Raw genomic sequence first — 27,062 nt, forward strand, 5'->3', positions numbered from 1 at the left:
TATATTGACTTTACTGGGTGTTTGTTTTCCCATTGAGAATCATGTAGATTATTCTCCATTACTCAGAGAAGTTTTTGTCCCTGTATTTTCAGCTTTGAAGACAAAGCCACAGACAGATCGTTCCACTTAGCCACATTTTCACATGATTACTTTCTCTTAAATCTGGAAATTGTGGTTTGAAGTAATAGTTGAGCTCGATGTTAATGTCCCTCTGCTTATTTTATTTTCACAATGCTGTTTTTCACATTATGTGATGTAAATTTCTCAACCAGATATCATTTATTTATCTTGTACCAAGTAAATAACTATTCAGCAAACTAGTAAAATCAAGAGTCTTTAAAACAAACCATCAAAGTGTCATTTATACTAAACCAAAAGGAAAAAAAAATTAAAGATACATTTGGTAGAATCAATTGTATTACACCATAAAAATGTTGATCATCTTCATTTATATCTGTATATTCAAAAACTAGAAGTTCCTTTTAGAGATAAACATTACAGTGTTTAAAATGTCTTAATGAAAAACAATCCTCGTTGGGAAAAGAAACGCTACCATGTCTTGTACTAATAATAGTTCTATTATGGGAAGTATTATGGGGAATGTTAGCATGTTTACTTAATACTTTGGGAATATATGTTGGGAGTAAAAAAAAGAAGAGAACTGGTTATAGTGGTGGTTACATAATTCTATACATTTGCAAATGTTCATGAATTGTACATTTAAAAGGTCAATTGTATGTTGAATTTCAAAATAAAATTTAAAAAAATTACAAAGGAAAGACATGAGAGGGAAGGGGGAAGAAAATCGACTTTCAGTTTTATCATTTAGAAAAAAAATTTAACTTTGGGTCCTTCCACTGACACTGCCCTGGACTACTTTCCCTAAAGACAAACACTTGGTACATTTTAAGCAGAAAAATTAAAATTGATCTGCCACACAGCCAGGCCAAGAATGAAGAGCAGAAAATTGGGATTTGATAAGAAGAAAAGGGATCCAAGACAGGAAATTGACTTGGTCAGATGTGTGGAAAATAAAGGCAACCCACAAGGCCATTAATGAAAGTCCCCATAAGACAGCCTTTTCTCTGCACCCTGCCCTCAGCCCAGCTCCTGCAGCTGGGAGGATTTATTTCAGGGGAGCTGTGCCAGTGCCTTGCAAGGGAAACACGCCGGAGCACGTTCTACTGAGTGATGCTACAAAGGAGGCACAGGTGGTGGGCTAGCAGAGCGCTCTTCCTCAGGAAGGAGTGAGGGAGCTAGCCACAGTCAGTGCCCTTCATCTTGGTCTCAGGAAACTTAACTCCACTGAAGAGAAATTTCAGCTCCAAGCTGAAAAAGGGAAAACACAGGTAAGAAGGCTTCATCCTTAAAAAACAATAGGAGCTGTGTCTTTTCTTGTCTTCTGTTATTGAAACATGTTGAGAGGCAAAGTTTAAGATCATTGTGAGAAATGGCCCATGTATAGGTGTATATCTATACATCATGATGTAAAATGTGAAATTAATCTGAAAATTTTAAAAAGGAGAAAAAATACAATGAATTATCTAGAAAAGGGGAAAAAGGGAAATGACTGAAAGATGAGAGCAAAAAGTGTTACAAAGCATGGAAGTGGATTACTAGCACTGGATAGAAGCCAGTGTTAGATCAAAAATCACATAAAGATTAACCAAAGAGGACACAGTTTATGTGTAACCATAAACTGTCCCAAACCAAGCACATCTATTCACTCAACCGTCTGTGCAGGGTTAGAATCGATTCTTGCAGAAAGTAATCTAGCTTTACATGGAAAAGAGGGAAAATATGAATAGCAAAATTTCAACAAGAAAATAAAAAAAACGGTTGTGCATTTGAATCGTGGCTTCACCACTTTTGAGCAATGTGACTTTGGGAAGGTTATTTAATTCATTTGTTGCTCAGTTTCTCCATCTGTCAAGTGAGAATATTAGTGTCTATTTCATACAGTTGTATTAGTGAGTTAATATAGGTAAGGCCCTTGGAAAAGAAAGTGTTGTATAAATGCCAATTAATATACATGTAGTTATAATATAATAAACATTCTATTTAGAATTGGTTTTAGAATACCATGTATATTCTGAAATAGCCTTCAAACCTGACCAAAGTCTGTGTACCAAAAAGGTTTATTTATAAAATTTCTCAAGCTTTCTTTCTGAGATTTCCTAAGACTTACATTGATTATATCTAAACTTCTAGTTCAGTATTCTTAGTTTCTAAAACCTACATTAGTAGAATAACAGGGAAGTGGAATAAGCTCTGGGTTGGCAGTGAAGGGATGAGAATAGAGTTATTTCTGAGTCTTCAGCCGTAGTCACTTTTCTTTCCTGGGCCCGAAATCTCTCCTATCATAGGAAAGTGTTGGAATAGATTGCATCTCTGCTTCCCTTAGTTGTGACAAGTGATTTCTTAATTTTTTACTTAAATGTCTTTGTTGTTACGAAAAAATACAAGAGAACTTTATTTGTGATCTAAAATGCTTCTCCAAATGCCTTTTAGAAATCTATACCTGGATACTCCCTGCCAGGTCCTCCCTCTCTGTATGTTATCCCATGAGCCCTACATTTCTTTCCCTTCCAAGATTTCTGAGAATAAGAATAACCCACTTGGAAGCTGTGATCCCCAACTCAAAGCTTCAGAGGTATTAGATGTCCCTGTCCATTCTCCACATCTTTTTTTTAGTTGCCAGAAAGCATATGTGCTCGTCAGAGATAAGAGAGGAGAAAGCTTTCCCCAATGGGGCACGGTTATGCCACAATCCTTTCTCTTCCATTTCTCAATCCTGTTGGTATTTTTGAACACACATGCATCCAGCATGGTTTTTAAACCACTGGGGCTGTAAATTGAGCTATGTTAACCATGTGGGGTCCAGCTCCCCTAACCACTAGGCTATGGGGTCAGCCCATCCCTCTACATCTTTCTTTTGTCTCCTTCTTGCCAACTTTGAGCAGCCACCTGTGTTCAGGCTCTTCTCAGTTCTCCTTTGACCCATGCTTCTTAAATTTAATGTGTACAGGGGTCATCTCAGGATCCTGTTCAATGCGGATTCTGAGTCTGTAGGTTTGGGATAGCCAGAGATGCCATATTTCTAACAAGCCCCCAACTGATGCCAGAGCTGCTGGCATCCTACCACATTTTGAAGACTGCCCACATAGAATTCTAAGGAGAGCCTCAGAATCCAGATGTTTTCCTTTTTAATATGGTTTTCAAGTTAGCGTTCTGAAGCTTTGTTCTTGTCCTTTCTTGCTAAAATATTATGGTTTGTCTAATTCAGTAGTAAATAAAATCACTTCACAATATAACTCCAACCTGGGTTTCTGCCTTAAATCTCACAACACCTAGTCTACATTTCATCTAATTTATCTAACAGCCTACATTTAATATAACTGGTAGGTTTTAGGATGCATTTTTCACTTTCTGCCTCCTAGCTTGCTTGGGCTCTATTCTGTGCTAATTATGCCACTTTCCTCCTTTTTTGTTACTCAAAATCTGTTTTTAAAAAATTGCCTCTATTCATGACAGGATGTGTAAAAAGTATGAGAGAGAGAGAGAGAAGCACCCTCCACCAGGCCTAGTCAATGGAACGAATCCTTCATTCCCCCCAAGTAGTCGTCTTTTTGGTTTTTTTGGAGAGGTTTTTCTAAAGGGTGCATGCGCTCACCAGAAAGACAGAAAGAGACAGAAAGTGAGAAATCACCCTCCAGGGTGGATGGCCATGCCATAATCCCTTCTCCTTCATTCTCCTCTCGAGATCTTGGACACTCACACACACCCACCCTGCATGAGATTAAGCCACCGAGTCTGGAACTCAAACGGTGGTCAACTACGTGGGAGTCCAGCGACATAGCCATTACTCCATCTGCTGGTCCCTCCCCCCAAGTCTTCTAGTCCATTGCATCCTGGGTACTTGCATGTGTGGTTGGCATGCCTCAGGCAGACCAGGCTGTCAACTCAAACTATGGTCACCGAATGGGATCCCGACTCTCCTGAGCAGCACACCACCACTGCACCATGGAGCTAGCCTGTAGTAACAGTATCTCAAAATCATCTGAGTCCTGAAAGACCTGACACAGATATTAGTCCACAAAACATTATTATTTCCCTGAATTAGTCTTCTCCATTAAATGCCCATGGCACTTTGTTTACGATGATTCACAGTGCTTTGTTTATGTATCTGTACATCTGCCACATCTTCCATCAGAACAAGAGATCCTTGAGGGGATGCTTCAAAGCAGGAAAAAACAATTTAGGACAAATGAACGGAAGCACTTCTTCGCTAAATATTCATACAGACTGAAAATATAAAATATACCTGAGAAAGGATCAGATTGTTTCATAGTGTTGTCTCAATAGTGGCTAAAAACAACAAACGAGTAGCATCAAACTAGTAGCCACTATTGAGGGTGACTAGGACTGTGCAGTATACTGTCGCACACCTTTTACTCACCCTGTGTGCAATGAGCACTACCTCTGTAAGAGCCCATACTAAGGCTATGGCAAGACCCAAAGAGAACAAGGCCAGCATCCTAAAGATCTTCTCCACTGGGTTGGGAGATAGTGAGGACCCCTGAGGGCTTCCATCATGAGTCACTTGGGCTCCTGCCTGGGGCAGAGTCCTGAACTAGAGGAGCTGTGAGTCTGTTCGGTGACATAATTGCTATATTCTGAAAGCCTGTGGCTCTGGGGATAGCACTTATTAAATGCCACGAGGATTTGTCCAGAAATGTGCTTTCAATGTAATTTCCAGTCTCTGCATTTGATTGCCTCCCTTTCCAGCGTTTACAGCCACCACCTGTGCTTTCATTATTTACTCCAGTGTCTGTCTGAGGCAGACACACTGTACTTTATAGTGTCTCAAAGAAAAGCAGGGAGTTTCTCTCACAGACAAAAGTCCCTCATTCGCTCAAGAGTGACTCTCTTTTTTTTGGGGGGGGGAGGTTTTTGCTATAGGGCGCGTGCGCTCGCCAGAAAGACAGAGAGAAACAGAGACAGAAAGTGAGAAATCATTCCCCCCAGGGAGGATGGCCATGTCGCAATCCCTTCTCCTCCATTCTCCTCTCGGGATCTTGGGCATGCATACACACAAGCATGCCATCAGGTCCAGGACTTGAACCACGGTTGACTACATGGGAGTCCAGTGACATAGCCATTACGCTAACTGCTGGTCCCAAGAGTGACTCTCTTAAGACAAGGCTCTTGAACACATTCCTCATCTATATGAGAAGGAAGATCCTTAGCCTCTAGGATCAGAAAATATTGTCACAACACACTAAAGATTGTTGATGAGGCTAAGTGAAGACCAGTTCTACCTCTCCTGAGAAATTACATTGTTAAGAAACCTAAATATGAGATCCTCAAACATTCCTTTTAATAATCTGAGAACTAGAGAATTTTAGAACTTGAAGGTAATTTGGAGATTGTCCGATCCACTCTGTTTTTTTGTTTTGTTTTGTTTTTTGTTTTCCTTCAGTGAAGAAACAGAACTATGACCGCATAGTTGCTTAGTAGCAGCACAAGGTCATAATTCCAGGACTTCTGCATCTAGGGCTCAGTGCTAGTAAGAGGATGAAAACTCTGTACCTCCATCTCCCTCTCCTGAACTAAGTCAGGCTAGGTGAGGTGCTTTCAATGCCTTATGTCATTAAATTTTCATAAAATTGCCCCAATTCCAAGAGGCAGTTGTTATCTTGATTTTATAGATGAGAAATCTGTCTCAGAGAAGTGAAACAGCTTGTCCAAGAGTAGGTAGCATCATGTCCCCAGCCTTTTTTCAAGGGAAGACTTTACCTGTTGGCCAATGGCCAGGGGTCCTGCAAGTTGGTGGTACAGGAGGGAGAAAAGGAGACAGTTCTTTGAATGATAAAGATAAAGATACATTTATTCTACCTCTTGGATTATCAACTCTCTGTTGTCTCTGAATCTTATTGTTCAACCATTGTGGACTCACCACCAAAAATCTGCTCTAGTTCTCATGTCTCCTGGCCCACACCCTCTCTGAGAGGGTCCATTCCTTCTAATATCCTTCTTCCTGAAATATTTACACTATACTTCAAACCTTTCTCCTCAGCTTTAGTTACTCATCACTACCTGCCATATCAGCCAAAAAGATGCACAAATTCAATATTCAAAACAGAGGACTCATCTTTTTCCTCCACCCTTTTGAAATTCCTATTTTGTTCCTGACATCCTTAGTATCTTTCTTTTTCAGCATCCTATACTAAACTTCAGTGTTTTTCCAAAGACAACTCAGGCTCTACTTTCTTCAAAGAATGCTCCCATCTCATTCACTTATTCAGAGCATTTCATGAGCACCTACTGTGTGATACAGAACAAGTCTTTGCCCTCTGGGAATTATAAATAACTGAGTGTTTGTCATGGCTATTTTGAAGGGAAGAAGATAGTTGCAGGCAACTTCATAGACCTTCAAGTCTTCTTCATTGCCTTCCATTTAGGAAGAGTTTAGTAACTATCGAGTTGCAATTTTTTTTTTTTTTTTTTTGCAATGTGAAGAAAGAATCAGTGGCAGGGTCTGTTAGCATGCATTTGGGTCTAGTAAATATCATTGTCAGCAGTAGTCTGGGGTCTTTGCTGGCTGGGACATCTCCTAGGTGGTTGATAATTAAGTGGTCGATTCCAGGTGGAAAAAATCCTTGGAGAAGTTCTGCATGGATGTAAGCACAGCCTGGTTTAAGCAGCCGTTCATTTGGGGGCTAACTGGGTGGTACTGGCAGGAATTCCAATTCCCTGGAGGTTAAATGAAATGCATATGTTGCTCTTTAATGTGAATTCAGATAAAAGCTGGCTGGGGGACAAATGACAGCCAATTAACTTGCATTGCCATATTTGTGAATCTTCCCTTTGAAGGTTGGGTTAGTAGAGCTCTTCCTCTAATATCGCCGTGTTATAAACCTAAAGAGTGTGTTCACTGGTCTGGGGATAAATAGCAGAACATAATGGAAAACATTTTACGCCAGCTCTTATTTCTATTCTTAATATTAAAGTCATTTTGGGGGCCTGCCCATGGTCTACTGGTTAAGGGAGCCAGATCCTACATGGATGACTGCGTGATTTTAATCCTGGCTCTTGCAGTTTGAAAAACACACTGAGCTCATGTGCATGTGTGCCCCAAATCCCACCAGGATGGAGAAATGAAGAGGGATTGCAGTATGACATGCTCTACGAAGGGTGCTTTCTCACTGCCTCTCACTTCTCTCTCTAATGAGCTAATGCATCCTCTAGCAACCAAATAAATAAAGTCATTTTGGTATCTGGCCAGGCTTTTCATTAAGAGATGGAAAGACTGTTTTTAGTATTCCTGAAGTAGCGGTAATAGACGAGTTACCCATATCTTTTACTGTATGCTGAATACACACACACCATCACCTTCCTAACACACACACCTGCACTTCTTGTACATAACCAGGCACAGACACTGCAGGCATAGTGCTCCAAGGCAACCATGGCCCATCGAGGGTCCTCCCTACTTGTGGTTTATTTACGCTTAAGTTCCATTAAGGCACATTTGAAAGTGACTATTTTATAATGGTTTGCACTTGTAGAACCAGTTAAAGACCAATTTTTATGCCCGAGACTAACATACGCAGAAGCAATTGGAGCAAAAATAAGTAAGTAAATGAAGTTTCTAATAACAACAAAAATTATCATTTTTCAAAAAGGTTAGGTTAAAAATTCATGGAATAAGGACCAGCAGATGGCATAATCGTTATGTCGCTGGACTCCCACATGGCTGACCATGGTTTGAGTCCTGGTCCCAGTGGCTTTCAACTCACGCTGGGCACATGTGCTGCATGCGTGCCCAAAATCTTGAGAGGAGAATGGAGGAGAAGGGATTACAGCATGGCCATCCACCCTAGGGGAGTGATTTCTTGCTTTCTCTTTGTCTTTCAGGCAAGTACATGCAACCTATAGCAAATCTCTCTCTCAAAAAAATAAAAAGAATAAATTTAAAATAATACATTAGGAAAAAACAAAAACATATTTGTTAATATTTAGCATATTTTGTCAGACTTTTTTTCTTCATCTTAACATCTACTTTTGGTATAAGCTGGGCAACACATTTTGTGATCAGATATTCTCTACTTCCTATCACATAAGAGCTAAAATTAGCATTCTAAAAATACCCCAATGCTCCAAGCAAATCATATGAAAAAGAATATATTGTACAATTCTAAAAAATTTATTTTGCTCTTTTGATTTTTAAAAATCAAATCTTTTAATTTGGTTTCTCTTGACCCTACTTTCCAAAAACACAGTGATATTTCAGGTTGACAAAATTATTTGCCTATTCATCAGTTTGCATGGTGAATTGAAATAAACACTACAGTTTTTTATATGTGGCATTAAATAACTTTCTAACCACTCTTTTCCTCTTTTTCTCTTTTATGACCACCCAAAGCTAATTTTGAACCCACCAATAGAAAAGGGATATTGCAGGGCCAGCAAGTGGTGTGGTAGTTACAGGTGCTGGATTCCCACATGGTTGACTGTAGTTTGAGTCCCAGACTTGGTGGCTTGCTTTTTTGCTTTCCCTCTCTCTCTTTCTCTGGTCAAATTTAAAAAATACTAATAACAAATGTAATTAAATAAATATTATTTTTTTAAAGAAAAAAGAATATTGCTTTCAAGCATGGTTTCTCCTCTGTTGATTGTATTTAAGCCTGATAAGGCCTTTTTTTTTTTTTTTTTTTTTTTTAAAACAAGAGCCCTACTTCTGAGACCTCAGGACAGATTTGAAGCCAGCAGCCCTGTAGGGATTTTGTGCCTAGCAATTCAGTGTAGGGACGCAGAAAGAAAAGAAGACTTTCCACTACCCTCCATAAACTCAGGGAGCAAGGTACACAGACAAACCACCATTAGGAGTACAGAGTACAGGTCTATGGCCTCAATTTTGAAGGCTACAATAATCTAGTTATGCAGTATTAAATTTAAGTATTATTCAGTTTTCAGCATTATTTAGAGAACCAGGAAAGGTTAAGGGACCATAGAAACTCCAGTCTATTTGCTAACATCACAGACCAGCTTGATACCAGAATTTAAAATAGAAGAGGAAGATAATAGTGCAAAAGTATGAGTCAGAACGGGTGAAATCTCAGTGAATTCCTCTCGAGTGCTCTAAAAGAGTGTCATCAGCGACCTTCATATTTAAACTAGTTAAAGAAATGTCATGTGGCATTTGGAATGAAGCTCCAAAGTAGTAGAGAGACCCCCATTTACTCCGGGTCTCTTTTACCTCTGGATCCAGGCGTGGGTAGTGAGTACAGACTTCTATTATTATGATGCCCTTTACTAGCTTCTCAGACTAGCTCCAACTGTTTCCTGGGACAAAGAGGGAGGCGGTAAAGTCAAACTATCAAGGGTGATGAAAGCGCTCAGTCCTGAGAACATCACCGTAACGAAGTCCAGGCATTGACCGTCTCTTTGCACGAAGCGCTCAGTCATTGGAAATATGCCTGTGCACTCACGTCGTCTTCCCAGCAGCCCTGTGACCAGGGGTGGGCTTCAGTTTTCAACCAAGATAGTCTCTGTACAGTTGAATGCCTGCCCATGGCCACGCAGCAACAGGTCTGCTTCAGAATTAAAGTTCATCTCATTTGGTTCTAAAGCCTGCGCTGATGGCCACTCTATAGCCAGGTTTTGTCATTTGCCTTTCCTAATGCCCTGGAACTGTTTAGGCTCATACCATGGGCTTATCACACCATAGCATCACCCAAGCTGCTGACTAAAGTCTTTGTTTCTTCCTTTTTCTCTCCCACTTTCCTCTCCTTCTGAAGACCTTATTAGAACTTCAGTTTCTTATAGGCAAGGAAAAAATGAGATAAAGGGAGAGACTGAGTTGTAGCGAAGGAAGTGGGAGAGAAAGTCTGGAAAATAATCCATCTTGGTGCTGAAAGGGAAAAGAGAAAAACAATAGCTCATCATGACAATGAAGCTTTGGCTAACATGCAAGAGGACTAAGAAAAAAAGGCAGATGTTTTTTCATCCCTTAGTCATAAATCATTTCAGGGGCAGCATTTTTTTTTATCATTTATGTTTGAGTTAAATATATCTATGTGATTAGTTTTATTGTAACACGGTCTTCAATGCTGTTCATCAGAGAACTAAAACATGTTTTTACTTCATTAGGGGGCTTATTTGTTACAAAATTTCTTTTCGATGCATTAATGAATTGCATTTAGGAGCACCCACTCCCTCTAGCTGCTCTGTTGGATACTAAGGGAGTTTCTTTGAATGCCTTTAGGTTTTCTTTTCTGTCCTTGGGTACCAGTGCTTTTGCCAACATCTTACCTTCCTTCACCTTCTTCCTTCTGTGCAGACACACATGGGCAGTGCACACTCGTCTAATTGGAAGAATGTGGAGACTTCAAAGGTTACTCTACCAATGAGTCAAGTTCAGGATCCACTTTGGTTTCTATGTAGAATGCAAACATCTTTCTCATTTGAGAAGTCTCTCCTACCCGTGTTCACCCTCATGCACTTTACCTGCAAAGAGCAGGAGAGGAAACTGTACTGTATTTTTGAGCCAGCAATAAAAGGATGTTTTACATGCATTCACTATTTTCTCACTTGCTTAAGTTATCCCAATTCATATGGTAGATATAAAGGACTGGAAAAAAAAAGCCAAGAACTGAAATTTAAAAGAAGAAAAAATTGAGAGCTAGTGACTTCAAACAGTACAAATGAAATGATTGCTTTAAAATGTGTCACAAAATAGCCTCATTCTCCTAACACAGAAACCATTATAGAATATGTTGCCAGATTCTGTACCATTTTGGCTACTTTTTATTCCAAGAGATTGAAAAGTTATAAATGGGGGAGAGGATGGTTCAATTTGGCTTGATACATTTTACAGGACCTAGGAGTGACATAATTTTGACAAGATGGTACTCAATTTTCATGAATGAATGAATTCATATTTGTTTTAATGGGGGTTGACTTTGCTTTCTGGGTGATAATAGATTCATTAGGACCAGAAGTAACTCAACTAGGTCTTGAGAGAAAAGGCTTCTCTTATTTTAGCTCTAAGACTAAAAACACGGTATATGACAAGTAATTTATTCCTGCTATATATTTTCTGGGATGTTAAAATTTACTTTACTTACTTGACCTGAATAATGAGAATTAGATTGTAAGACACAAAGCTATTGTTATCAGTGGAGAGTGTATCGGCTATATTGACATTTCTCTTCATTAGCGATGTACTGAATTGTATTTTTTTTTTTTTGGAGAGGTTTTCACTATAGGGCGACAGACAGAGAGAGACATAGAGACAGAAAGCAAGAAATCACCCCCCAGGGGGGATGGTCACGCCACAATCCCTTCTCCTTCATTCTCCTCTCGGGATCTTGGGCACGCACGCACATGCATCCGGCATGAGTTTTAAGCCACCGGGTCCGGGACACGAACCGCGGTTGACCACGTGGGAGTCTAGCGACATAGCCATTACGCTAACTGCTGGTTCCCCTGAATTGTATTCTTGTAATCATATATTTTAAAATGCAATCATTTGCAAGCATCTAAGGATAATATTTGCAAGAAACTGGAAAAAATGTTAAGATATCATTTCATACACTATGGTCTGCAATAATGATTTGAGTTCAGGTTTGTCCCCATATCTTATGCCAACAAAAACTGATTTATAAAGCATGTTTCTCAATCCAGAACCAGATAATACTGGAGATAATTACTATGCCTGGTTAGAGTTTAAGAGCAATTTCCTGAGGCACCACTTGTAAAAGTGAAAGAACATACATTGGAATGAAGGCTAGTCAGCTATATACTAAAAGAGAAATAAGGAATTATTACACAGAGGCTGTTTTCCAATAGCAGTTTAAATAATAATCACATCATCCCCAATGATCTCTCAAAATCTTTCATAATATGATTTTACTATATGGATACATAAACTCAAATTTCTAAGTTTTTAGGCACATGACAAAACCAAATCAATCACAGTCCAATTTCATACCATTTATTTACAAGATGATCAGTGCTTTATCATCTAACAGTACAACTTATTAAGCTCTAAAGCAGAATTTGGATTTCTTCTGGAAACCAAATTATGTTCTTATTTTAAATAAGAATCATTAGCAATATTAACAAAAATCTTAAAATAGATTTAGAACATTGAAAAAGAATACTGAAAACTGCAAGAACATTGTTTTATGTTTAAAAGAAACCCATTAAATTTGAAGGGAATAGTAATTTTGAGAATGTATCAATAATGTAACTGAAAAAATACTTTTATAGATAGTTAAGAAATATTTAAACTTAAGAAACCAGTAATACACGCTTTAGAAAACTGTTAGTTTTCACATTTTTAGGCTCTTCCAATTTATCCTTGCCTTGAAAATGATGGGATTTTCTTCTTCTGAATGTTGACAAAATCAAATGAGGGACTGAGCAGACATCTGGCAAATTAAGACAAACACCATCAACTAATTTAGGCCATCACTTGAGTTTTTAAAAATTCATCTCTTATCCATTCAGTTTTGGCTTATTTACTTTTATAAATTATTGGCCTTAGTTATTTGATATGGCAATGCACAGCTAGAGAAAAATGGAGAATTTAAAGATTAATCTAGGTGTTTAAAAAAATTTGGTAATGATTCTGTCATAGTGTCATAGTATGATAGGTTTTGAAATAGAAGCTTTTTTTCTTTTTCTAGCTTAAGGAAATAAGGCAGGCAGTCATTTCTTATCTAAATCTTTATTAGAAGGAAAAAAACATAGATTTAAAACAATAACAACAAGTTTCCTTAAATATTAAACATTTTAGTTATCAAAGACATTTAGACAACATGTCCCTAATATTTCTGCACAGCAGAAGCACACTGATTATTATCTCTGACTGTCACGTGCTCATGTGAGTTTATTTTTGGCATAATATCTAAAGTCACATTTAAACAAATGCGATAATAGATAAACTGATAGTAACTTACTGTTGATTGTTTTCCAAAGCTTTCACAAATTATCATTATGCGATTGACATTCTTTTAGCATTGAATGCCTGTATGGACTGAGTAACAAACTGAATTGTTTCTTTTAAAAATTAGTAGTGCTAGTAAAGTTACTTAAAACTGAATTAGAAATTATATTCTTTTTCTGTTAGCACAATAAAAACGAACATGTTGTAAGTAAACTGGTTATTTCATATCAAAAGTTAGAAAGTGAAATGGCGTATAGAGAACAGGCTTTGATGAAAATAATCATTTATCATGGAGCTATTTAGTATATAACATCTGTGAGCACCCTTTCAATGAGTAAAGTTTCCCTTTGTAATTCCTAGGAGTTTTTCTTTTTAGTCTGTGTAAAACATTGAGCAATGCAGTCTTATACCTACTGTATTTTCAAAGATCTACTATAGAAAAGATTACATTTTTAAACTTCTCTTTTAGTAAAAAGGAAAAAAACCAAAAAAACAAGAAACCCAACAAGTGTCCTGGTGGGTTTTTTTTTTTTCCTTGTGTATAGCCCACATTCATGAATGTCCACTAGGCATGAGGGAAATTGTTTAGCTGCACAATGCACTCTGCAATAGTAAGGATATCAAACATACTAAAATGACAAATGGTTTCCAACCCACTAAGAGGAAAACAAATGCAAAAAGACTCGATTTAGTCACTAAACATCGCAGGTTTTGATTTTTTTAAAATAATGTTTGTAAACTTGCCCACAAAAGCTGGGTAATATTAAACAGCCAGTAAGGCACTTTGTCAGAGAACTAAGTAGTAGAGGCTGGATGATTGGCAATTTGTTTAATAGGAAACATTCTATAAAGAGAGCAAAATCTGGAGCAGGTAGTCCTCGTACTGATTTACTGTCAAACAGAGTGGGGAAAATTAAAAAAAAAATTTTTTTCATTTTGTTTACCAATTTTCCCTGTAGAAGAAGACTTTTAGTTGTTGGTTTTAAAAATATATTAAGAGCTATCAATTTAAATAATGTACCATTTTCCAATCTAATATTTAAAAGAATATCAACATATGCAGTCATATTTTCAAAACATCCAAGCCATTCTATTTAAAAATGAATTACAAAACAAAAGACCTTAGTATAAAAATGTTTCGTGTTATTAACAATTCCCTTGCAACTTCTGATGGCTTCACATATTACAATAAAAGCTTTGGTATAAAACATGCAAATGTAAGCCAACAAGGTCGTGAACACGGGTCGCTAAACACAAAGCACTTATGGAAGGAGCGTTGCGCAGACACGGCAGATGAGGGAAAGGTAACAGCGCTGTAGAAAGACCAGTTTGCTCTTCTACCGGTCCTGAGTTTCTGCACGTTCCTCCTGCAAAATCTTCAGCAGAGATTGACTCACGTAATAGGGTCTTGCAGAAGTACCATCGTTTCTTTCTAAATCTTCCACTAGGAGGAAGAATGGCACAGAGTAACCATCAAAGCAAAACCGTAAGAGAAGTAACATCGCCATCTGCTGCATACTTTCTTTATAGCAGTTCAAAAATGGTTTTTTAAACAGCATAGTTTGGTATCAACATTATTGTAAACATAGGTATGAGAAAACAATCAGCCCTTGTTATTAGGTCAGTAAGATATGATCTCATTCTGTGTACCAGACCAGATCCTGTCAATATTGCATATTTCTCATTTATTGGTGAGGAAAGAACTTTCGTATTCTTTTCCTTAATTTATTTTCCAAATTACCATAATTGTTCAGAATTGCCTTCATTTTGCCATCAAAAATTTACGTAGTACAGCCTTGAAAAAGTTTAATAAAGCTGTAGGATCTTCAAAATCCTTCGACTGCATGTTTTGAGAAGTATTGCTCTATTTTTCCCAGTTACTAGTTTAACCGTTTTGTAAGTAAATGGCTTCTAAATTTCTTCTCAAAAACAATGCTCATTTCTTACTCTATTTCAATTACACGAAGAAGTAATAAGTGGAGAATATTTTTTCTGACTAGAAACAAGGCCATACTATAGTTACATAGGCAATTAGTTTCTTATGTGCTAAACTATATTTTATTTGATTCTCCAACTTTTTTATTTATCATTATCATGTAATAATTCACATGGTGAGACACATCCAAACACAATATAACAGAATCTCTTGAGTGGTACACAGGCATCTTTTTTTTATAACAAGTTCTCAGGTACAAGTCACTATTCTATTAGGTCTTTGTTGAGGCCCCTGTGTTGTTGAATAATAAAATAACAACAATAATAGTAATTTAGAAAGATAAGTGATCACTCTTCCCTGCATTATGTTTCAAGGAGAATGAAAGTGAAGAAGACTCTTTGTCAAGATGTAAAAGCCAAGTGACACATTTGATCATATTAATCTCAAGAAAATAAGCCAACAAGAAATTGGTGGTCCTTAGACAGGCCAATAGTCTGAAAATCTTCCCTATTCCTTAGATTCTTGCTATTAAGCTGCCATGAAGTTGGTCCAAACTAGGTTTCTACAATTCAGGATAATTAAGTAAGTTAGTATTTAGATTAATTCATAACACAATAATACCTTTCTGACTTTTTTTGCCGGATGTATAGATTATATTATGATCAAGATGTTAAGTCAACATGCTCCTTTCTGTCAATACTGATTAATCCTTATACACAAGCTTAGTGTAAAAGCCAAAAGGATGTGAATCAATTCAGTGCTCCTTTTGGGGTGCAATTTTACACTGTTAGCCATATCACACACATTTGCACAAGGGATGGCTAGGCAAGGTATGAGAGTGTCTGACTCATGCTTTGTTCTGCCATGCAAGACTTAAGCATGGCTGCCAGAAACCTCTGACCAGCAGGGGTGGTGTATGGTGATACCTGCCCTTCCGCTAAGCTCTGAGGGAAGGCATATCCTAACCTCTTGTTTAGGTAGCCCTTCTACTTTTTCTTGGACCAGATGAGGTACCTAGTGGAGGGCCAACAGTTCATTTCCTTAGGGAGAAATCTGAAATGCCTTATTTACTTTTTCTTTTTCCTCACTGAAAGTTGAGGTAAAATTAAATCTTGTATAAAACAAAGCCACACAAGCTCTTTAATAAAAATACATATATATTCACAAAGAGACATAGTTAATCTTTTGAAACAAATCTATGTGATCTTTTTTATAGTGGAAATAGGAAATCTGGATTAGAGATGAAAGGCATGAGTTATGTGGCCATTTCAGTTTTGTTTGGAATTTTCCTTGGTGACCACAGGTTTATGTTATTGGAAATGACATCTAGAACTCAGATTCCACTTCAATATAATATTAATTTCACTAGCACAGAACAAGTTATGAAGGTTCCATAGAACTTCTGCTCAGTAACGCTCTCAGTAGGACCTGTGAAACATTAACATTTACATGTTTATTATGGACTTGACTCACTGAAATATACTCCCTAGGGAACCATTAATACAAGTTTAATCACAGTTTAGAGAGTTGTCCACCAGCTTGAACAATATAAATATGACCATAGCACCATATTTACAAACTTAGTACCTTATGCTGGTTAACTATAAATCAGTATTTTTATGGCTAATTGATTACACATTTGTAGTGCTTTCAAAAATTGCCTGAATAATCTTTACAAACATACACTTATAAAAAGAAAGGCTATCAAAGTGCTGCAGTGGAAACAGCACACTGAGTTATAAAAGTTATTAAAACACTTCTGGCTATAGATTTTTAAAAATGTTTGACATTAACACTTCTCTCTTCAGGCCACAAAGTATCCTACTTCACAGAGGCTACCATCATCAAATGCCTGACACCCAGATGGTACTGGGTGCTGATGTGATAGTAATAAACACAGAAATTTTACATTATTCCAAGCAACATTTTCAAATGACAATTGGCCTAATGTACAAAACTTCTACTTAAAAGGAAGTGATACTGTTTGGAGCTTTTCTACTTTCTGCTTCTAGGGAGCTAGTTGCTTCTTGACCAGAATTCCGTGCAGGTTAGGGGTTATGAAGTAGGGTTTTTCTGTAGATCCATCATTTCTTTCCAGATCTTCACCTGTATATGCAGCAGCCAAAGCAGGCAAAAGCAGCAAGCAGCAGCAGAACAATTATATGCATGTTTATAAGTTGGAGAGTCAAACAGGGAAAAATCAGAGAAATCAGTGTTAGAAAGTCTACATAAGACAAATTGGTACAGTAAAGTAGCTGAGGCTGGACAAGACGAGATGCTTCAACCTCTGTCAGGAAAGACTGAAACGTCTCAAATCCCTCCCACTCCTAAAGAAGTTTATTTTGATAGTTTATAGGTTAAGATTTTCCACGTCCTTTCAAAAAAAAATAGCTTTAAATCCTTTGTTCATTTTAGAAACATATAAATTGCCACAACCTTGGAGATGAAGTTGAATAAAAAGTGTATTAGCCCCAGGGACCAGCAGTTAGCGTAATGGCTATGTCGCTGGACTCCCATGTAGTTGAATGCAGTTTGAGTCCCAGACCCGGCGGCTTAAAGACTCACCAGGGGCGTGTATGTGCGTGCCCAAGATCCAGAGAGGAGATTGGAGGAGAAGGGATTTTGGTGCGGCCATCCCTCCTGGGGGCGTGATTTCTCGCATTCCATCTCTTTGTCTTTCTGGTGAGTGCATGTGCCCTATAGCAAAAACCTCTCCACACCCCACCCCACCCCCCAAGAAAAAAGTGTATTAGCCCTGTAGTAAGTGTAGAATAACAATTGAGTTTCAAGTCACTTTTACTGGTAGCCCACACCCTAATGTTACAGATGGAGAATCTGAATAGGTTCTAGACATTCTTTCAGATAGATTTTGAGAACTATTACCAATTACAAGAATGTGGACAACCATAGAAGGATCTCCAAGTATTGCTTCCATGATGAGCGTTTGAAATTAGAGAAGAGATCTTTGATCTTTCTAGAGCCGTTTCTACTATGTCTCTTTTTTAAGAAATCACTTATTTAACTATATTTGTTATTATTATGCTAAATTTGCTATAGTGTACATGTGCTCACCAGAGAGAGACAGAGAGAAGGAAAGTTAGAAAGCAAGCCACCAGGTCTGGGACTCAAACTGCAGTTGGCCATGTTGGAGTCCAGCCCCTCAACCACCATGCCACCTTCTGGCCCTCTACAATGTCTTAAGCTCTACCTTACTCCTGTGCACCTTCTTCCATCCCATATACCTGAATTGGAGTTTATGTGTTATTTTCTTTCTCTCTTTTTCTTTTTTTCTTTCTTTTTTGTTTGTTTGCTATAGGGCATGTGCACTTGCCAGAGACACACAGAGAGAGAGAGAGAGAGAGAAAGTGAGAAATCACACTCTCTCAGGGATATCCACACCACAATTCTTTCTTCTCCATTCTCCTCTCAGGATATTAGGCATACACACACACGCGCGCACACACACACACACACACCTGGTATGATTTTCAAGGTGCTGGGTCTGGGACTTGAACTGCACAGTAGGCAGTTAAAGTGAGATCCAGTTGCCTTAACCTCTATGCCATCAACTGGCCCCAAGTGTTATTTTCTTAACAGACCACTTAGGCACCAGGAAAAGATTAAACATTCCAGTTCTGTTTACAACTAGAAGTACTAACTAGTACACAAAATCCTCCTGATTTCTTTGTCTAGTTATCAAAAATTTATTTTAACATATTCAAGAAAAAAAAAAAAACAGAAAACAAGATCAGGACATTTTCTAGCCAGCTTTACCTTGACTACATCTCTCTATGTTTTATCCTCTCCCCTGAACTCAGTGTGCAGTTGGTGCTATGAGTTACTCTAAAAAAAATAAACCATTCATTTTATACAAGTGGTGCCCTGTCACAGAATAAGATTTTTCTGTTTCTGTCAAGTGCAATATGCCAGAAAAATAATCTCTCAGGTGTGTAGCTGTATGGCCATCAAGTTCTGTTCCTTTATCTCCTAATTTACCTTCTCTAGGTTTGCCAGAGAGATTGCATTGAAGGTGGAGTCCAGATGAAACTTGAGGCTTCATGATGGCCTCGAGGTTCTCCAAGACTTTTCAGATGAGATACTAATGTAAAACATTGCTTTTGTGTATGAGAGTTGCACATAGCACAGGAGAGCAGTGTGTAAGTTCTGAAGAAGTATCCCAACTCTATGCATCTAGACTCACTCAGCCACTTCCGAGATATGCTCCTGTCTGGATCCTGTCCATTTTTCATCGAGTTACAGAGCATGAATTAGCCCTCTGCATCTTTAAACCTGCAGCCATCTAGGCTTTACCAGAATTTATAAAAGCCCTCCTCAAAGAATTCCCAAAATTCAGACCCCAAAGACCCATTACAGCCTCAGCTTTGTTAAAGCATAACAGAAGCCAATCGTCATTATAAATCTGAAAACATTAAGAAATGGAACAGTCATTTTATGCCACGGCCTTGCCATAAAGTCTGAGGTTCATTTCAGCAGTAGACTTGCCAGTGTTCTGCAGACTCCATTCTCTCAACTGTTAAGGGTTTTCCTTAATTGTGATTTTTTATTTTTCCTACAGAGTTATTATTAAAGTATAGCGCCCTCCTAACTTTATTGATATATAATTGACAAATTAAAAGTGTTTGTTATATAATGTTTTAAGAAATACATATTGTGAATGATTGCCACAATCAAGCTAATTAATATATCTATCACCTCACATAGTTACATAGTTATTGTTAGTGTGTGTGTGTGTGTGTGTGTGTGTGTGTGTGCTGTGTGGTGAGAGAACTTAGCCAATTTCAAGTACACAGTACAATATTAAACACTAGCAATAATCACCATGCTGTACATTAAATATGTAGAACCTGTTCATCTTATAACTAAAAGTTTGTACCTTTTGACCAATATCTCTCCATTTCCCTTATTGTTACTAGATCCCTGGTCACTCCCTTACCCCTACAATATTCACAGTCACCATCCTTTATCCCTCTATGAGTTTGACTTTTTAGATTCTACAAATAAATGAGATTGTGAAGTAACTGTTTCTCTGTATCTGGTCTATTTCTCAGCAGCTAAGGTTTAAAGAGCATCTACCAAGCAATGTCTCCTTCCAGATAAACACCGTTTGGTGGCTGCAGCCAGGTAATATCACATCCACAAGGCAGCTAATGACACGGGTCTTCACCTTCTCATCATTCAGTTCTCCACTGAAGAGGGAAAATACACATCCTGAATACTTACAGAAACAGATGAAAATTGTCTCAACACACATTGCATAGACGCTGAAGAAGCCATGTGCAATCAGGTAAGATCCCAAAATGACAGTCTGTTAATGGATAAAGAAGAGAACCAACATGTCATTATTTTGTTCAGAAGAACAATAATGCGGCCGTAAATGAATGCTGCGATGGAAAAGTTTTTTTTATGAAAATGCTTTTGTATGCTTTTTCCAGAAATTCGAGCAAAATGTACTAGATTACCTGTCTATGTTCTTACTACCATCCCCAATGCCTTCCATAAGTAGTCCGGTTTTTAGGATCCTGTACTCTGAGGTGGTAAGACATGAGGGGTCAAGAGCACATACTGCCTGGATTTGAATCACAGCTCAGGCGCTCAGCAAGCTACTTAACCTCTCTGTGCAGGAGAATGTGAGTAATAACTGTATTTATGACATGTGGATTTAGTGCATTAATATAATAGATAACGCAGGGCTCTGCCCAGCTCTCTCCCTCAGTGGCCTCATCAGTCCCCAGTTGTGGGAAATGTAGGCTGCTGCTGACTCAGCAGTTGCTCACTAGGCACAGACCTCCCTGTGGGGAACCGCCTCGCCCAAGGTTGTGACCCCAGTCAAGATGGCCCATGGCCAACAGCTGCCTGATGCCATGTAGGAAGGGCCAGCTCCTTTGCTGGAACTCACTGTAATTAACTCAGAGGCTGAGCTGTAGCTGCAGCACAAGCCAACTTCTCCTGCTGCCCTGCTGCCTTCCTCACTTCCTTACAAGAGTATCTCAGGAGAGAAATACAGAAATTTAAGCAAAATGTACTGGATTAGCTATTTTCTGCCTACTCTCTTCAAGGCCAATCAAAATTAACTCAGCTTAAGGGACCAGCAGTTAGCATAATGGCTATGTCTCTGGATGCCCACGTGGTTGACTGTGGTTCGAGTCCTGGACCCGGGGGCTTAAACTCACGCTGGGCGTGTGTGTGTGCATGGCCAAGATCCCGAGAGGAGAATGGAGAAGAAGGGATTGCGGCGTGGCCATCCCCCCTAGAAGGTGATTTCTCGCCTTCTGTCTCTGTCTCTCTCTGTTTGTCTGGCAAGCGCACGTGCCCTATAGCAAAAACCTCTCAAAAAAAAAATTAACTCAGTTTTAGAATCCTGTCCGCTGAGGCAGTAGGTCCTTAAGGGTTACCAACTTCCTAATAAACCTTCTGCATATAATGCTCTGCCTCAGAGGTTGTTTCCAAGGAACCCAATCTCTAGAGCAGAGTGGAGTTGGAACAAAATAAGACCAATGATGTTAGCTGTCTATTTGTCTATTGGTTCTCCCATTCTTTTCTTCTTTTTTCTTTCTTTCTTTTTGTTTTTTCTTTTTTTGCCATTTCCGATAAATCAGAGTCAGCAATATCCAGCTGGTATGGACTGAATTGCCCCCCCCCTTGATATGTTAAACCCTAATCCCCAGTGTGATTTGAAAGTGGAGCCTTTGGTAGGTAATTAGGGTATTGCCCTTATGACAGGGTTGGTGCCATTCTAGGGAGAGATGTGAAAGTGATGAGATGATCTCTCTGTCTACAATGTAAAGACACAGCCAGTGTCCCTCTACACACCAGGAAAAGAGCCCTCATCAGCAAGCAAATCCGCTGGCACCTCATTGATTTGCACCAAATTGGACAGCACCTTGTTCTTGTTCTGGCACTTTCTTCCCGGTAGCTTCTGTTACATTTTCTGTGTGTGTATGAATGTTGCCTCTTCCAGGCACCTCATATAAGCGGAACTGTGTATTTGTCCTCTTCTACCTTGCTTATTTTGCTTAGGATAATGTTTACATTTCATTCCTTTTTTGGCCAGAGGGTGTGTGCATTTATTTGGCAGAGACAGAGAGAAGAGGAGAAGAAAGCATCCCCCAGTGGGGCATAGTCATGGTTCAACCTTGTCTTCTCCATTTCTCCATCCTGTCAAGGTTTCGGGCTTGCACACGCACATGCCTGGCATGTTTTCCAGTCTGCTCCAGCAGGGATTCAAACCACATGGACAGACATGGGGAATCTGGTTCCCTTAAACACTAGAGTATGGAACTGGTCACATACTTCATTCCTTATTAAGGCCAAAAATGTTCTCTAGGTTCATAATCTTATTCATTTCCCCAGCTTTCAGAACTATGATAAATAAATTTATATTGTTTAAACCACTCAGTCTATGGAATTTTTCTTATAGCAGTTTGAACCAAGACACCAGCTCTTACCAGCCAAGGTACCCAGTAGTAATTTAAACTTGTTGGTCCTTCTGTGATTATTGGCATTCTTTGTGTAAAGAGTAAGAAGGCCAGGACACCTACATTGAAAAGGCAAACATGTATATTATGAATTTGTAAAAAAATATAGTTCTTTTGTAATAAAGCAGTTTTTCCAGGTGTATCTTAAACTTTTTATTATTTTTATTATTGTTACTTACCTATACTCCCAGCAACTAGAATCTTCCCCAGGATTAATACAAAGTCTGTAACTTCATCTGTGACTGCAACTCTGCGTATTAGAAATAAAAGAAAACACAATATTGTGTTTAAAATAGATACGTTACTTGAAATTTATGGGAGTAAAAAATTCATGAGTTCATTTTGATATGTCTGTATTAAAATTTTATTTGGCACTTGCTAAATGTAGGCAATGATGGTTAAATCCAGGGATGACTTATTAATGAAGTAGACAGAAGATGGCATTGTAGGGCTGTCGGGTACCCAGTGACGGTGGTGTCAGCCTTTCTGATCTCAGGCTTATAAACACTGAATCCTGAGGACCCTGTATTTGTTCTCTGATTTTGTTCACTCAGGCTCCAGTAATTTTAGGAGAAGGGAAAAATGACCAGAGACAAGGTGATAATGTGGTTCATCTGAGGAATTTCTTGAGTAGAGGGGATAACAAAATTGAATAAATGCAATTTTATTCAATAAAATAAGACATAGGTATAAAGACATAGGTGGATGATGGAAGTGACAATTCTAAGACATGAAAAAATTTATGTGAGACAGAAGATTTAAATCTACCAAATTAACAGGTAATATTCATATCTAATAAGGCCACCAATACTTTAAATAACATGTGAAAGATGGCTCAGGGTTGAGCAAATTGTCTACTGCACTATTCAGCCTAATTACTTACTTTAAAATATTTCTCATCAGCAGATTGAAAGCATCTCTTGCCGACCTGCAAAAGTTTCTGCCATATATTGCAATCTGAGGGAGAAAGTTGATATTACTCTAGAGTTAGCAATATACTCTAACAAGACTAAAGGACAATCCAATGATAGAAAAATAACAAAATAACTCCTGTCCTGCCAAATGGCTATACCTATATCCCTTTCCAGCATTTGGGTATGTGAGAGGCCTGAAGCTGTGTGTCCTCAACTTTGCATCTTCTCAAGATCATTGGCAAGGGACCAGCAGTTGGCATAATGGCTATGTCGCTGGACTCTCATGTAGTTGACTGCAACTTGAGTCCCAAACCTGGTGGCTTAAACTCACGCCGTGTGTGCCCAAGATTCTGAGAGGAGAAAGGAGGAGAAGGGATTGCGCCATGGCCATCCCCCCCCCGGGGGGGGTAATTTCTCACTGTTTCTCTGTTTCTCTCTGTCTTTCTGGCAAGTGCACGCACCCTATAGCAAAAGCCTCTCCAAAACAAACAAACAAAATCATCGGAAAGAAGGTCTGCTTCTGAGTAAATATGACCCTAAACTCCGTTCAATTAGCCTCGATAGAGGCAGATCTTTATCTCAAATCCCAGGTCATGGCTTCTGTCTTTGAAATGGTTGGTTAGAGTTTGCTGGTGAATGGGTTCAATATTGTAGTCTCCATGTGAAAATTATTCTGAAGGAAAATGGCTGCCTTTTACTATACTTGATTCACTAATTCAAAAGCTCAGTGCAATATTCTCAGTGCAGATAAACTAATGACTATTTGAATTTTTTTCCAAACCCTGTGCCATTTGGATAATAAGTATCATAAGGTTGTAGCTTCCAAACTTTAAAAGAATTATATTTACAGACCCTTTCTTTTTAAAAAGTCTCTAGAAATCTCTGGATTCATTGAAGCACTATCAAAGCCCACACATTTCAGCACAAGAGTCATGAAAAGTCAGACCCTTCCTTACAATTACATAAATCACAGTTAGAAAGCTATTTTCTTCCTAGAGTGAAGTGTAAGATGTCCTCATTCTAAACTATATCAAAGACACACAAACCATTTAAATCTAGCACACATTTAAATGTCCAATGTAAATAATATTTTCCCTTTCAAAAAAAAAGATATTAAAGGAAATAATGAAGTATAGGTAAAATACAGCTCACCTAGAGAGGCCTAGATCTGAGTCAGACATTGGATTCACAAGTCAATATGGTGAAAATTTAATCAAATGCATGATGTAAAAGTGCTTGGGAGGGGGCAAGACAGACATGGGGCTTGGAGTTTTTAGAGAAGAAGCTTAGTAAATTAAAAATAATCTACTTACCATAATATAGGCATTTCTGTTTAAAAACTTTACCATTTTTTCCAGACACCAGAAACAGCATCTCAGGCAGCACTGCAGGAATTTAGAGACATTGTTCTGGGCATCTATGAGAAGGAGGTATTTAAATCTATTAATTTGCAGCTGAAGCCTGTGAATCAAAATGAGCAGTAAGAAGATATTTAAATGGGCTTTACATTTTTTTATTGTCATAAAATCTATGAAATAATATAATAAATTACCATTTTAAACACTTTTAAGTCTACAATTCAGTAGCATCAGGTACTTTTACAACTGCTGCAACCACTAGCCATTGCTAGTACTTTTGTCATCTCAAGTAGAAATTCTGGACTCATTAAACAATAACTTCTTATTCCCCCCACCTCTATAGCCCTATTATGCTTTCTGACTATAACAATTTTGTATCTTTTAGGTACCCCATTTAAGTGTAATTGTATTTTGTTTAGGTTCATATTTTCAAGGTTCATCATTTCATTCATTTTTAAGGCCAAATAATATTCCATTGTATGTATGTCATACATTTTGATTATACATTATCTGTTGATGAGAATTTGGGTTGTTTCCACTGTCCAGCTATTGGTGTTATGAACGCTGGATGGAAGTATCTGTTTGAGTCCCTGATTTCTATTCTCTTAAGTATCTAGAAGTGGAATTTCAGGACCATATAGAAATTCTTTTAATTTTTTTTTTCAGAGGGATTTTTGCTATAGGTCATATTTATTCCCTGGAGAGACAGAGATAGAGAGACAGAAAGTGAGAAATCACTCTCCTCCTCCTCCCCTCTGCCCCCATATGACCATGCTGCAATCTTTTCTCCTCCATCCCCTTCTTGGGATCTTGGGCATGCACGTACATATGCCCAGTATGAGTTTTAAGTCGCCAAGTCCAGGATTCGAACTGCAGTCAACAATGTGGGACTCCAGTGATGTAACCATTACTCCATCTGCTGGTCCCTACTTTTAATTTTTTTAAGGAATTGCCATACCGTTTTCCACAATGGCTGCATCATTTTACATTCTCACAAGCAGTACACAGGATTCCAATTTCTTCATATTTTCACCAGCACTTGTTATTTTCTGATTTTTGAAAATAGTCTTTGTAATAGGTATAAATTTTTTTTTTGAGAGGTTTTTGCTATAGGGCGCATGCGCTCGCCAGACAGAGAGAGACAGAGAGACAGAAAGCAAGAAATCACCCCCCAGGGGGGATGGTCATGTCGCAATCCCTTCTCCTCCATTCTCCTCTCGGGATCTTGGGCACGCACGCATGCACACGTGCCCGGCGTGAGTTTTAAGCTACCGGGTCCGGGACGCGAACCGCGGTTGACTACGTGAAAGTCCAGCGACATAGCCATTACACTAACTGCTAGTCCCTTAATAGGTAAATTTTTAAATTTTAATTTTATTTACTATTTTTAACTTGTTATAGGACATACATGCTCATCATAGAGAAACAGAGAGAAAAAAAGAGAGAAAGAGAGAGAGAGAGAAAGAGAGAGGGAAAGTGAGAAAGCATGCCACCAAGTCCAGGACTTGAGCCGGAGGTTGGTTATGTGGGAGTCTAGCACCTTAACCACTATGCAACCTGCTGGCCTCAGTCTTCTGGTTTTTTTTTTTTTAACTTTTTTTTTTTTAGCTTTTTCTTAAACTTTATTTATTTTAATTTTTCCAGAGAGGGATAGAGCAAGAGACAGAGAGAGAAAGAGAGAGAGAGGGAAAGTGAGAAAGCAAGCTACTAGGTTCAGGACTTGAACTATTGTCAGCCATGGAGTCCAGCATCCTTATCCACCATACCACCTGCTGGCCCCCAAAGTAGAATTTTTAATCTCCTCTTAAACATTTGTTTCTTCTGTTTTCCAATCTTAATAAATAGGATCAAACACTTTTTCTCTCTTTTCTTCACCATGACTTCTCCCTCACCTGAAATCCTTCAGCGACTCCTGCTGGGTTTCCCTTCAGGACACATCCCAAACCTGGCTGTTTCCATCCTTAGTACCCTAGTCCAAGTGACTGTCATCAGGCTTCCTCCACCCCCTACCCCAATATATTCTCTTCATAGAAGTCAAAAGTCTGAAGTAAATTCAAAATCTTACGTCTAAGACGGCGGTCCAAGTACTCTAGGATCACTTTGAACATCTGAACTAATGCAAGGATTAAGGATCCAAATGCTAGAGATCCTGTGTGATACCTGGGCAGAGATAAAATGAGAATAAAATGAGCATAGCAACACTATTAACTGAAAGTATATTAGTTTGACAACTTTCACAGTAAGAGAAATAAGGATTGAAAGGAAAGAGCTTTTTTGGTGCTCTCTTATTCCAACTGATAAAGGTCTCGACAGAGTTTTTTTTTTTTTTTCCATCCAGAATACACTGTATATTGGTTCAATCAAGCACATCAACATACGTGTTATCAACAAATAATTTTC

The 27,062-nt window shown here is 38.4% G+C and overlaps 1 protein-coding gene across 6 annotated transcripts in view; it reads right to left on the bottom strand.

Annotated features, from left to right (window-relative positions):
* Window positions 1-14,101: 14,101 nt before the first annotated feature.
* The window catches only part of SLC44A5 (solute carrier family 44 member 5), a 372,817-nt gene continuing 359,856 nt past the window's right edge, over window positions 14,102-27,062 (bottom strand). For 5 of the 6 annotated variants that reach the window (XM_006146053.1, XM_027770865.1, XM_006146051.1 and 2 more), the window contains 7 exons: window positions 26,728-26,822; window positions 24,618-24,721; window positions 23,274-23,347; window positions 22,570-22,640; window positions 22,361-22,449; window positions 20,136-20,220; window positions 14,102-14,402 (listed from right to left, as the gene is read on the bottom strand). In XM_006146053.1, coding sequence (XP_006146115.1) covers window positions 14,296-14,402; window positions 20,136-20,220; window positions 22,361-22,449; window positions 22,570-22,640; window positions 23,274-23,347; window positions 24,618-24,721; window positions 26,728-26,822 — 625 coding nt within the window. In that variant the 3' untranslated portion in view covers window positions 14,102-14,295. Of the gene's footprint in view, window positions 14,403-16,697; window positions 17,001-20,135; window positions 20,221-22,360; window positions 22,450-22,569; window positions 22,641-23,273; window positions 23,348-24,617; window positions 24,722-26,727; window positions 26,823-27,062 lie in introns of those variants that run through there. The other variant, XM_027770867.1, reaches the window with a different exon arrangement.

Source organism: Tupaia chinensis, unplaced genomic scaffold (assembly GCF_000334495.1).
Source record: "Tupaia chinensis unplaced genomic scaffold, TupChi_1.0 Scaffold000164_1, whole genome shotgun sequence".
Classification (NCBI taxonomy): Eukaryota; Metazoa; Chordata; class Mammalia; order Scandentia; family Tupaiidae; genus Tupaia; species Tupaia belangeri.